Below are 14,512 nucleotides of genomic sequence, written 5' to 3' on the forward strand. Positions count from 1 at the left end.
TTGTCTGCCTTCCGGAGAGACCACTCTCTCCATGACTCCCTTGTTCACTCCACACTGCCCTCCAATCCTACCATACCCGGCACCTTCCCCTGCAACCGCAGGAAATGCTACACTTGCCCCCACACCACCTCCCTCGCCCCCATCCCAGGCCCCAAGATGACTTTCCATATTAAGCACAGGTTCACCTGCACATCTGCCAATGTGGTATACTGTATCCATTGTACCCGGTGTGGCTTCCTCTACGTTGGGGAAACCAAGCGGAGGCTAGGGGACCGCTTTGCCGAACACCTCCGCTCGGTTCGCAATAAACAACTGCACCTCCCAGTCGCGAACCATTTTAACTCCCCCCCCCCCCCCCCCCCCCCCCATTCTTTAGATGACATGTCCATCATGGGCCTCCTGCAGTGCCACAATGATGCCACCCGAAGGTTGCAGGAACAGCAACCCATATTCTGCCTGGGAACCCTGCAGCCCAATGGTATCAATGTGGACTTCACCAGCTTCAAAATCTCCCCTTCCCCCACCGCATCCCAAAACCAGCCCAGTTTGTCCCCTCCCCCCACTGCACCACACAACCAGCCCAGCTCATCCCCTCCCCCCACTGCATCCCAAAACTGGCCCAGCCTGTCTCTGCCTCCCTAACCTGTTCTTCCTCTCACCCATCCCTTCCTCCCACCTCAAGCAGCACCTCTATTTCCTACCTACTAACCTCATCCCACCTCCTTGACCTGTCTGTCTTCCCTGGACTGACCTATCCCCTCCCTACCCTCCTACCTATACTCTCCTCTCCACCTATCTTCTTTTCTCTCCATCTTCGGTCCGCCTCCCCCTCTTTCCCTATTTATTCCAGAACCCTCACCCCATCCCCCTCTCTGATGAAGGGTCTAGGCCCGAAACGTCAGCTTTTGTGCTCCTGAGATGCTGCTTGGCCTGCTGTGTTCATCCAGCTTCACACTTTATTATCTTAATTTTGGTAGGATCAAGCTGGAGCTGGTGAGAATGGTGACAGTGATCTTTTGAATACAACGCTGATGGGGTGAAAGATGAGGCAAAGGAGAGCCCTATATGGTTCTGGGAGGAAGGGATGAGAGCAGAAGTACAGAATATTGCATAGATCATAGTAGAGGGACGTACTTACCAAGGAGGGAGGAGGACTCCATTAAGGAAAAAGGGGGGAAAAAGCCCAGAAAGATTGTATCACCATGATAGATTCAACTGGATTGGAACAAAGCATTTTTCACCAATTCCACAAAAACAAAGATGTAGGTAGAATCACATGTCTACCCCTAACAACATCTTGTTTTGGAGAATGCTGCATCTATCTCCGTAAAGGAAAAGAACGACATTAATATCATAGTAGAATAAAGGAGAGCTGATTTTGGACAGAATAAAAGTAGAAAGATAGTTGGCATCTCTCAGTAAGTTGTCCAATGCAGGTGGTGGGGTGCATCCTCGATTGTTGTGGGAGAAATTTTGACCTCAGTCTTGCAGTCCTCTTCCGATATTGTAATGTGCCAGAGGACTGGAGGATTGCAGATATTACAGATGTGTTCACAAATGTGAACATTAGTAAACCTGGTAATGACAGACCAGTCATCTAATATCAACTCTCCAAGAGAGCATTGTGACTGTCATTCTCTTGCCATTTTCTCCATGTCCTTCACTTGGTTTCTGTTTAATTAATCATGTAATAGAATCTTGTATTCCTCAGTTGATTCTCCCTCCACTACACATCTAGGCATTTCAATTGAGACCTGAACCTCTGTGTGAAAACGTTTATTCTCAGTCACCTTTGCTACTTCTGCAGATTATTTTAAGTCTTTGCCCTCCCATTCTTGATCCTTTTACAAGCAGTAATGTTTCTCCCCCTCCACTCTATCCATCCCCCTCATAATTTTGAAAACTTCTATTTTTCTGTCCAAGGAGAACAGTCCCCACCCTCTTTTAGATGTACTCATAACTGAAATCTCTCTGATTAGTCTGAGATCTCTGACTTAACTGGCAGCCACCTTTTGGCCTGTTGTCTCCTAAACTGTGGTGTAGCCAATTCTGCCCTATTAATGTAACCCACACTTGACAATGCAGCACAGCGACACCGGCTGCAGTTCGAACTCTGAAATCCACACCTAAAGTTTCTGTAGCTGCACGTCATCTTGGACACAGGCTATGCTTTCTACATGATCGGGCTGCTTTGCCATGTCTTACGTTTTACTCTGCTATGGAATTAGGTAGGTAATGGCCTAAGTGGTATTGTTGGTCGACTAATAATCTAGAGACCCAAGTAATGTTCTGGGGCCCAGGTTTGAATTCTGGATTTGAATCTAATAAAATTCTAGAATTAAGTGTCAAATGATGACCATGAATCTGAAGTTGGAAATAGATTGTTGGAAAAATCTAGCTGGTTCACAAATGTCCTTTAGGGAAGGAAATCTCCTGTCCTTACTGGTCTGACCTACACATGATTCTAGATCCACAATAATGATATTGACTCTTAACTGTCTTTTGGGCAGTTAAGGATGGACCAAAATGTTGGTCTAGCCAGTGGTGCCCACATCCTGTGAGTGAATGAAAAAAAAATTGTCGATATTTGTCAGCCCCATGACTGATCAAAGAGCTGGACAACTAACAAAGGCCCTGAAGTCCAGCCACCATTGCAGTGTATGAAACACAATAGATATTCTGCACTAATTTTCAGGATTATGGAGCAGAAAGCTGGATATGGGAGCAAATTGTACACTCTTGCATCAGTGCTGGCAAGGTCATGATGGGCCGCCTGGCTGTTTTTCTTGTCTTGGCACTTCTTTGTGGATGAAGATTTAAGGAAAGTTGTTCTCATCGTTTGCAGGCCTTCTCGTGCCTGGTCAGGCCAGCTGTGACTAACATTCTCCCACAGTGGATACCCGTGAAGGTGCAATTGCTACTGGAGGCATTTGGATTTGTCCTTCCCTCCTCATCCGTTTTGCAGTGGTTCCTCACTTTGAAGGTGTCTGCAGCACACATGATATAGTGTATCTTTTTATTACAATCTATAGCATACACTTCCCAGGCATAAAGAGAGGGAGTTCTTGGGAGTCCTTGAAACATTAAATGGGACGCTGTTCTATTTTACAGTAGTCAGCACCCCATACAACATTCTCGGGTAGTCAGCTGTCTTTTATGTGGGCAACGTGATCATCCAACGCATTTTGGCCTTGTAAGAAAATAGTTTTAATGCTGGTGGTATTGGCTATTTCCAAGACTTTGAGGTTTGTAATACAGTCCTGCCACTGAATTTGGAGTATGCTGTGGAGGCAGACTGATGATGTATATATCAACAGTATTGGACCCATGCCATGATGTGGCATCATGTTAGAAGGGTAGTGAGGACTATGGCTTTGTACGTTTTGAGTATGGTCTGTAGCCTTGGGTTGTGGTTGTTTTACACTTGTAGACATGCTGTTTGCTTTTGGAACCCTGTTGTCTATAGCAGCAATGTGATGATGCTCCCCAAATAAGTTAATTGTTTGTCTTCAGCTGATTTCCTCAAGGACACTGCTTGGTGATCTGTTTTCTTCAGGTGTAGGCTGATTAAGGGCTTTGGATTAAAATTTAAAGAAAAGAGATGAATTGTATCACTTCAGAAAAGCATGTTCTTAAATGTTGCAGGTCTGACTGGGCCAGGAAAGTACAGTTATCAATGAAAAGATCACAGCTGAGGTTTTCTTGTGTGAGCCTGAAGAAACCTGAGGTTGTAAAGACCTCCAATCCAGAAACATGCACACATTCCATCAAGGTCTTTGGTGTTTGGTGCTATAAAATTCTGTGACAATCCATTGACATTCCAGTGCAGTACTGATTTTTGCAAGGTGCTGAGTTGCAGGTTAATCTTTCAGCCCACTTCTGTCAGTGCTGGTGGTACAGATGACTGATTCAACTTCCATGATGCTTTTGAAGTCAATCAGCAGATTTCCTTCTGAAATGTTTGCCAATGTCCATTCTCTCCGATTAGGACCACTAAAATAAGTCAGTTAGTCTCTTGACTCATTGTTTATGGAATATTGCTATGTCCAAAGTTGCTGCCAGATTTGCTACATAGTAGTAAAATGGCTGTGATGAAAGAAACTTTGCTTCTGCCTTCACAAGCGCTGTCATACCTATGCAGCATTCCTAACTCATTTTTGGCTTTTAATTCAAATTTCCACCATCAGCTATTTGTACTTGTACGGTTTGGCCTGAACCAGACAAATATTGCATGAAATGTTGTTCAGTTAGAGTAACTGCTTGATTATTTATGGATAGACTATCCATTTTAGCTTCACAACAAATCAGATTTATCTTCAGAATCAACAGTTACATTTTACACTGAAAACTTAGACATTTGCCAGGAATCCACAATGCTAAAGTTGTGTTTAATTCTGAAACTAATTTTGTGACATACAGTAGAGGTAGGTTTCTGTGATTCAGACAAATTTCTGGAAGGGTTTAATGTTGCAATAATTAATAGCCTTGTTTGCATCACAAAATATATTTGTGTGATTAAGGTCTTTGAAAAATAGCAAACCCCCTCTCAACAGAGGAATTACAGCTGTTGTATCCACATGCTGTTCTTCTGAAATGCAGCAGCTCAAAGTGGTGTATTTCATCTTACTAACTCACTGAATATGGTGTACATGCCGTAAATTATGAAATGTATTACTTTGCTTTGGATGAAATCCTACTGAACATTCTTATTGTTTTTCTACCCCATGTTGTTATGTGCTACTTAGTATGATGGTAGCAGCAAAACTGTGTGGTGAATTGAGAGTTGATTAATAATTCTGGCTTGGTGAAGAAGCATTTTATTAAGAAGTATCCTTAATTAGTCATGCGTTTGAACGAACCTTTCAGTTAATAATGTTTAAGGGAAAGTTATTAAATGACCAAGTTTAATAGGCAGCGGCCAATTGGGAAAGCTGTGACATGGAAATTATTCTGATACAAACAAGACCAGAATTTCTAAGGCAGCCTAATTAACTAATGATTGGGAGGAATGTCACCTCAACTTTTGATGTTGTTATTGTGCAAGCCTCTATAATTTAAATGTACGGGTGCTTACATTTGTTTTATGCGATCATACCCCTGCAATGAAGGTATTTAAAAGAGCTGATCTGTGTTAGGCCTGTATGAGAACTTCCAGCTTCCAGGTTGTGCAGCTTGGAGTACAGCTCCCACGCGAATCCCAGATTCCAGTAGGATTGCAGAAGTAACATTTGGGGTTGAGTTTCCCATTTTAAACACAACAAAGATGACTAAGGAAGAGGATTGATGTCCCAGTTTGGAACCTCTGACAAGAGTCTTGCGCATATCAGATTGATGCTGTCAAACACCAGGCAGATGCTAAACCAGAAGCGCTTTTTAGCTTCAGAAGGAGGTTGATCGTTCAGGACTGAAGTGAGGAGAATTTTTTTTTTCATAAAGGATTGTAAGTCTGTGATTTTCTACCCCAGACTAGTGGCTACTCTTTCATTGAGTATCTTCCTTGCAGTGGTTGATAAATTTTAAAATCAAGGCTTGTGGAGTGCACTCCACAGATCACAAAGTAAAAAATTTTTTTATGGTTACTAAGATGACCAATTAAAAATTTGATATCATGTTTCAACAAGATCTGTTAGCCAACTTGCATAATAAATAACATTATGGGTTTATCGGAAGAAAGATGCAGTTATTGGCTAACTTACATGTAGTACAGAAGTATATCTGCTTTTCCTCTGAATTTCCTCAACATGGCTGTGCAAGGAAAGAGATAAAGCACTTTTTTGAAGATTTTAACCTTCTGAAATAAAACACTTCTGCCTATGGGTTATTCTTGTATGTAAATGAATAAACTATAAGATGTCCTAAAGTTGGCAAATCTGGTTATATTAAAATAAAACAAAGTACTGCAGGTGTTGGACTTATGATATAAAAACAAGGTGCTGGAAAAACATCAGAACTCAGTTCTGAAGAAGAGTTATGTCAGATGTGAAACATTAACTCCGCTTCTCTCTGGATGCTGCTAGATCTGCTGAGTTTCTTGAGCATTCTCTGTGTGTTCTGTTTTGTCCAACTTGTTATTTCTTTAAGAAAACTCTCATGACTTGGACAAATTTAATTTCCCTTTCACAAAGCTGTGTTGACTCTTCTAGATCTTATTAATTTTCTATGTGTCTTACTATAACAATAATGGATTTCCAGCAATTTGACTATTTGAGATATGTTAGGCAACTGGTCCATTGTTTCTTGTTTTCTTTCTATCTTGTATAATTGTTAGATTAGCTATTTTCTAGTCTAACGAGTTTTAGAAGATTTTAACCGTTGCAACTAATTTCTCTGCAGCTACTTCTACTTTTAAGTCCTGAGGATACAGGTCATCTGTCAAACGTTTGGTCTAGTAGTTTCCTGATACCTTTTTCCCCACTGATTCTTTGAGGTTTCATCCTCCCCCTTGATTTTAAGGTGACATGGGGGAGATTTCTAAGCCTTCTACAGTGAAAAGACACAAAATGCCTGTTCAATCCTTCGGCTGTTTCTTGCTTTTGTTATCTGGATTTATACCATTTAATTCTAAACTTTGTGGTTTAGAATAACTTACGAAAACTATTTATATTAAATGCTATTTTATGTAAACTTCTTGATGTTGTGTAAACATTAGCATTGCAAGGAAATTTCTTCCTTGTTTATGAATATTTATGACACCAGCGTAGCATTTCAACATGCAGAGTAACTGTAGTCTCATAGTCAGTTAGCTCACTTGGCTGGATGGCTGACTTGCAATGCAGAGTGATGCCAACAGTACGTGTTCTGTCACTGCACTGACTGAGGTTACCATGAAGGCCCTGCTTTTTCAACTTTGCCTCTCTGAGGCAAGGTGATCCTCTGATTAAATTCATTGCCATCATCTCTCTCTAATGAGAGCAGTTGTAGGATTCTCTACAATTATGACAATTATATTCTAAAAACCCAACCGTTCTAATTCAGTAAACAGACTATAACTAGCTGAACAACAGGAAAGATGACCTGCACAAAATGTGAAGGTAAAACTGGAAGGGGGCTTGCTGGAATTAATGTAGGAAAGGACTGAAACAATCACAAGTGGCAATCATGGGAAGTGCCTCCTGGTTTAAAAAAACACAGCTGAAGCTAACGAGAACCAATAAAGGAGTGAATGGTGAAGAAGCTTTCATGGTACATTTCATGGTTCTTTGAGAAGGTGACCAAACAGGTAGATGAGAGTAAACCGGTTGATGTGTATATGGATTTCAGCAAGGCGTTCGATAAGGTTCCCCACAATAGGCTATTGTACAAAATGCAGAGGAATGGAATTGTGGGAAATATAGCAGTTTGGATCGGAAATTGGCTTGCTGAAAGAAGACAGAGGGTGGTAGTTGATGGGAAATGTTCATCCTGGAGACCAGGTACTTGTGGTGTACCGCAAGGGTCGGTGTTGGGTCCACTGCTGTTTGTCATTTTTATAAATGACCTGGATGAGGGCGTAGAAGGATGGGTTAGTAAATTTGCAGACGACACTAAGGTCGGTGGAGTTGTGGATAGTAACGAAGGATGCTGTAGGTTGCAGAGAGACATAGATAAGCTGCAGAGCTGGGCTGAGAGGTGGCAAATGGAGTTTAATGCAGACAAGTGTGAGGTGATGCACTTTGGTAGGAGTAACCAGAAGGCAAAGTACCGGGCTAATGGTAAGATTCTTGGTAGTGTAGATGAGCAGAGAGATCTCGGTGTCCACGTACACAGATCCTTGAAAGTTGCCACCTAGGTTGACAGGGCTGTTAAGAAGGCATACAGTGTTTTAGCTTTTATTGATAGAGGGATCGAGTTCCGGAACCAAGAGGTTATGGTGAAGCTGTACAAAACTCTGGTGCGGCTGCACTTGGAGTATTGTGTACAGTTCTGGTCACTGCATTATAAGAAGGATGAGGAAGCTTTGGAAAGGGTGCAGAGGAGATTTACTAGGATGTTGCCTGGTATGGAGGGAAGGTCTTACGAGGAAAGGCTGAGGGACTTGAGGCTGTTTTCATTAGAGAGAAGAAGGTTGAGAGGTGACTTAATTGAAACATATAAAATAATCAGAGGGTTAGATAGGGTGGATAGGGAGAGCCTTTTTCCTAGGATGGTGACGGCGAGCACGAGGGGGCATAGCTTTAAATTGAGGGGTGAAAGATATAGGACAGATGTCAGCGGTAGTTTCTTTACTCAGAGTAGTAAGGGAATGGAACGCTTTGCCTGCAAAGGTAGTAGATTCGTCAACTTTGGGTACATTTAAGTCGTCATTGGATAAGCATGTGGACGTACATGGAATAGTGTAGGTTAGATGGGCTTCAGATTGGTATGGCAGTTCGGCACAACATCGAGGGCCGAAGGGCCTGTACTGTGCTGTAATGTTCTATGTTCTATGGTACAGAGGAAATGTCCCTGATACAGTTGTGCCACAATTCTAGTAATATAGTTCACAGGGGTAGTGTGCTGGATGTCAAGACCTATTCCCAGACCTGTCACAAAATTAAATATTTTAAAGTAAGTAATTCCCTGTATTTCCTAATTTTCATACCCAGGTTGATTGAAAGCATGGGCCAGATTTCCGTATTTAACAAGAATCACTTTTCATTACAAATAATTAGTCTACTTACAAGTAAAGAGTTAGAAACCATCAGTGTATAACACTGAAAATTAAAATGAATCCCCTTTATAAACCTCCTTACATGGGCATGCACAGGCAAACGGACAAGGAAAATCATTTAATGGGCAGGGCAAAACTGGGAATGCAGTTCACTAGTTCTTGTTCACAGGGTGCTGAGGTTCTCCTTATAATTCAGAATGTTGCTTTTCAGTTATCCATCTTAAATGCTACTAGTTTGTGAGGTATACATGTTGGCTGGACAGCTTATAAAGCATTTCTGACTTATGAATTAAAAAACAAAGCTGCTTACTACAACTACCAAAGGAATGATGAACTGGTTTTCTGTAAGTTTTAATGTTGGTTTTGACTGTAGAGGACAGAGTTCATCTGTTGTGGTGGTGGAGATCTAAACTCATCTCCTTATTTTGTTCCCAGCCCCAAGGTGTTAAGTTACCTGAGAACAAATCACCTGACTGTTGGCAGGCAAAAGGCTTTTGTCATCAATTATTGGCTGCTAGCCCATAGGCCATTCATCTACTTGTTGCCACCAAGTTATATCTATACTTGTAACTTCTTGGCTCCAGTTTGGCCTGCAACCACTTCAATTACTGCTTTTTCAAACAGCAGTTTGCACAATACTTGCTTTCAGAGTCGGGTTACTTGTTTATCAAAGTTCTTTCTCATTTCTGTTTGCAAAATTATAAAGCACAAAAATAAAAAGACATGATTTTCACAATAGTCAAAACTAATCCTTCAGTAATCAAACAGCAAGGAGGCAAATAAGAGGTAAAAACTGAAGGATGAAAATTAGCTTGAAATGGAAGCTGAGCACACAATAATGGCAGATCATTTATACAAAGGAATCAATGAGTAACGTACCATCTCCAAAATCTCTTGTTTAATTAGTGAATTTGCTATTAATGACGTGAGCCTTGGGCCGGTTAAATTCAAAATAAACAAATCTGTCAGCATGGATGGTACTTAAGGGTCGAATGATGGTCATAAACCAACTTTTGTAGCAATACTATGCTACTGGTTGATCACTTCGATTCCTCCCATGGAATTTTTCATAACCCCCAAAGAGAAGTGGAACAAAAAGCAACATTTGGTGGAGCTAAGGTACTGAATTTTCTGCCCAGGGAGGGCAGTCAGGTGCTGGTGTACTTCCATACCTAGTTTGTGACTTTCTGCCTTCAAACCCTGAAGTGAAGTGCTTATGTTGAGTATCCTCCAAGATTATGAAACTTGGTAGTGTATTTCTTCCTTCAGATGTGTGGCCTCGTTAATAAAATGCGGTTTCTGTTAATGAAGTAGACTTGCACTTCCTCCCAGGTTTTACCTGTATTGTGACCTGATCAAAGTTCGGGGCAGGATTATTTTGCATCAGAGCTCTCCTGCAGTACAGGTGGTGGCAGTTGTAAGGAAGCTGCTGCTCGGCAACATGGCATTCTGTCAGTTGGGTTTTAGGTGGCTGGTGGAGGAGAGAGCTGTAGGTGATTACACACCAGACTTGTTGGATGTCAGAGGAAGAAACTGAATAACATAACTACTCTTATTTTCAGTTTGGTCTTCGGTCAGTGTCTGACACACAATCAAAGCCATCCAGAGCCTCATGACCACGATACTTGGCCCCAAATGCACATGAGACTGAGGGAACTCAGGAGTGCGATGAGCTTCCAGATAGACTAGAGTCATGTTATCTGGAACTTGACATTGGTGCCAAGAAATGAACCCACACTCTGGATGCTGTGCCCCACAATATGAAGTGTCTCAAGAAAATTCTTTTATGTCCACAAATAGCATGGAGACATTTTCTGTATGGGCCGCTATACACTTTCTACTTCACCTTTATTCACTGTCTGGAGATGCCCTGGTCTAATGTTTTGTTTTGCAGCTGCAGAGATCCCTAGTAGAAGACCCGCTGTAGAAGTTCTCATTCATATCCATGATCTGCAATGGAGTGTGTTCCATGCAGCCAATCTATGTAACAGATATTTTAAATATGTGTGATAGGCCATGTGTTTTGTGGCCCAGAGGTAATCATTTTTCATGTTTGTTTTGAACAATTTTGTTTGCGGCCTGTGTTTAATCGTTAAATGCTTTTACACTTCTGATTACTTTTCAACCCCATGATCTTTTTTCTGGCCAATCTGTATATGGTGGGTAGGAGGGTAGAGTGGTAGAGAGGAGAGTGGATTGGAAGATCTGCTTCTAGATTTGCAGTTGGACCTGGCGTGTCTAGATCAACAGGTTCAGGCAGCAGACCATGATGGGTGTCATAGTACATCGCTGTCTGTCTGTCATCGGGTATGTATGTACCAGAGTGAACGTGGGGTTATGGCTAAAACGTGGAATTCACCAACACAGTAGATGCCTTCGGGGGTCAGTAAGTCCCCACAGGAGCTGGCATGCATCAGTGCCCTTGGTAATGATGTTTTGATACATTACCATTTATATTTTTCCACTATCCCTTTGATTTTTATTTCTTAGTGTCTGGGGCTGTTTTATCTGAAAAGTATTTATTTAAATGTGCTATGTATTCCAAAGTTCTGCATAATAGGCAAGAGTTTTAAGATATTTCAGGCATGATTATCATAACTCTTGAGATTTAAGGTAGCTATGCAAAGGACCAAGAAGGACTTAAAATTAAGGTTCTGGATTGGAGTGAGGGTGATTCTTTTTTATATAAGACGATCTGGCCAGAGTGGACTCGGAGCAGTAGCTGGTAGGAAAATTAACAGCAGTCCTATAGGAAAATAGCAAGAGCCAAAGAAAATTAGGAGAGTGAAGAGATGGCATGAAAAAGATACTAGCAGGTAAATTAAAGGAAGATCTAAAGATTATAAGTATACTGGGAACAAGAGAATAACCAAGGAAAATATAGGAACCAAAGTGGCAATCAAGGTGTAGAACCGGCAGACGTAGGTGAGGTTTTAAGTGAGTACTTTGGATCTGTATTCACAATAGTGAAGATGATGTAGGTGTAGAAATCAGGAAAGGTGACTGAGATATACTGTGAGAGGAAGGAGGTTTTAACTGGTTTAAAATTGGATAAGCCCCAGGCCCAAACGAGATATATCCCAGGATGCTGAGAGAGATGAGATCACAGGGGCCATAACCATTAATTTTTCAAATCCTCTGTGGCCACAGCAGAGCTGCCAGAGGGCAGGAGGACAGAGAATGTGGTACCATTGTTCAAGAAGTCTCGTAGGGATAAGCCAGCAAACTATAGGCCAGTAAGTCTAATATCAGTGGCAGGGGTAGGAAAATTTTGGGGGGGAGAATATCTAAGGGATATAATTAATTTCCTCCAAATGCCAAGGGAAAAAGCCAAGGATAGTCCACATGGCTTTGTCAGGGAGAGATTATGTCTGACAGGTTTGATGGAGTTTTCTGAGGAGGTAACTCGGTGTCCAGGTGAGGGTAGTGCAGTTGATGTAGACTACATGGACTCCAGTAAGGCCTCTGACAGTGCTGTATTGAAAAACTGGTCTGGAAGGCAAATACCCATGAGATCCAAGGCAATTTAGCAAATTAAATCCAAAATTGGCTTGCTGGCAGAGGGTGATGGTGGAAGAGAGAGATAATGGGAACTGCAGATGCTGGAGATTCCAAGATAATAAAATGTGAGGCTGGATGAACACAGCAGGCCAAGCAGCATCTCAGGAGCACAAAAGCTGACGTTTCGGGCCTAGACCCTTCATCAGAGAGATGAAGGGTCTAGGCCCGAAACGTCAGCTTTTGTGCTCCTGAGATGCTGCTTGGCCTGCTGTGTTCATCCAGCCTCACATTTTATTATGATGGTGGAAGGTTGGCTTTAGTCACGAAAACAATGTCCCTTTGCATACTGCAGGTTTCGGTGCTGGGTTATATTACTGTTTGTAGTGTACACGAATGATGTCAACATGAATGTTAAAATGTTTGATTAGTATGTTTACAAATGACACGAAAACAGATGTTAAGGCACATAGTGATGTAGCCTAAGGATTTCAACAAGATGGCCTGATCAGATTGGCAGAATGGTGGCAAATGGAATTTAATTTAGAAACATGAGAGGCAGTGTAATTCAGAAGGACTAACAAGGCAAGGGAGTACACAATGAATGGTAAAACCCTTGAAAGCACATAAGATCAACATAAGTTGGTGTGAACGGATGTAAATCCTTGAAGGTGGCATGTTAAGAAAGCAAATGGGATACTTGACTCTGTTAGCTGAGGTTTTGAATAAAGAGCAGGGACGCTGTAATGGAACTCTGTAAGACATTGGTTAGGCCACAGTTGCATATGTCTGTATGGTTCTGATTGCCACATTTATATACACTTGTCGAGCGGTGGTGGTGCCCCTACCTCTGAACCAGGAAGCCTGGATTTAAGTCCTTCCTACTCTGCTTCAGCTGCAAAGGGAGGCTGGATAAACTGGGGTTGTTTATCTTAGTGCAGAGATGGTTGTGGGAGATGCAATTGAGGGGGACAGAGTTGGTGTGGATAATTAATGGAACCTTGCCTATATCATGGGTTGCATTGATATTTGAGGAGTATTGCTGTGGTGCTTTCAACACTAGAAGAATAAAAAGTATTTTCCATTTAGCAGCTTTTTGTGAACTTGATATTTGAAAGTAATTACAGTTTTTCACTTTTATGTGCTCACCATTAATTAAGTTTGATACTTGTACTTTTGGTAAACAGTAACTTTTATATTTGACAATATAGCACTTTGTACAGTTAGGACAAAATAGAAGTTCTGACTGTCTAAACAAGACTTTATTCTGATTTTGAAGGATTGGGGGTATATTGTTTAATAGACTAAATAGCCCTTTGACTGGTTTTAACAAGCTGGCTAAAAATCAGGGCTTTGGCAGCATTTTTGAATGTATGTTGTTATCTTCCAGGATAACATGGAATCTGAAGAAAGTGAAACGATTGAGGAAGAGGGATTCATGGGCATTGCGCCACTGCTACCAGCATATCATGCTATGGAAAAGATGGAAGAGTTTGTTCACAAGGTGAGTTAACCAATTAGAAATAAATAAATTCCACTGTTCTGAAAAAAATTGTCATCTATGTATTTCATGGTGTTGATCCTTATAAATCTATATCAAACCCAGAATTCATTCTAAATTTACCTGACATGGTCTTACCACCTTAAAATTTGTTACATTTTCTTTAAACAAAATAAAATCTTAATGTATATCATTCTACTACATGTTACTGTTGAGGTTGTCATAAATAGATGAATGGAAGAGTTTTATGAAATTTTTATTTGTACAGTATTGTGACATCTGTGATTTGATATGGGGCAAGCAGACTGAAGCAGTGAAAGGGATGAAAAACATTGGCACAGTAGAGAAGTATTTACAACACATAGGCTGTCTGATCCACCCATGCTTTGTTTGTGATTAGTCACAATGGCTGTTCACTTTTATTGTTAGAATCTCATTTTATTAAAAAAATACAGTCTTTTAACACATAAATAAATTTTTGTTTAGTCCATCATATTATACCTAATGATATTTAATTCATGGCTGATTGTTGCTCATCATTGAATTTTTTTTTAATGTAGATTAATAATATGTAGAAGCCAGCAACAGCAGAAACTTAATAAAAAGATAAACTTTTAGTCTTTAAGTTTGTAGCCAGTTTGGTAATGTTTCAATTTCTTCCTTTTTGTTTTGCGAGTCTTGAAACACACCAAAACAGTGGATGTGGTATATTTAGATTGTCAAATTGCTTTTGATAAGGTTGTTCACAAGTGATTAATGGGCAAAGTTAAAGCACATGGGATAGGACCTAATCAGTTGACTTGAATTGAAACTTGGATGATGGAGAGGAAACATAGTGGCAATAAACGAGTCATTTTCTGAGTATGGGTGAGTGGCTAGTGTAG

At 40.9% G+C, this 14,512-nt stretch overlaps 1 protein-coding gene across 3 annotated transcripts in view; it reads left to right on the plus strand.

The window, feature by feature from the left end:
- LOC125461034 (adiponectin receptor protein 2) overlaps window positions 1–14,512 on the plus strand; it is a 72,174-nt gene that overhangs the window by 39,512 nt on the left and 18,150 nt on the right. For all 3 annotated transcript variants that reach the window (XM_048549340.2, XM_048549339.2, XM_048549341.2), the window contains one exon: window positions 13,518–13,631. In XM_048549340.2, coding sequence (XP_048405297.1) covers window positions 13,518–13,631 — 114 coding nt within the window. The remainder of the gene's footprint in view (window positions 1–13,517; window positions 13,632–14,512) is intronic.

Source organism: Stegostoma tigrinum, chromosome 18, assembly GCF_030684315.1.
Source record: "Stegostoma tigrinum isolate sSteTig4 chromosome 18, sSteTig4.hap1, whole genome shotgun sequence".
NCBI classification, from domain to species: domain Eukaryota; kingdom Metazoa; phylum Chordata; class Chondrichthyes; order Orectolobiformes; family Stegostomatidae; genus Stegostoma; species Stegostoma tigrinum.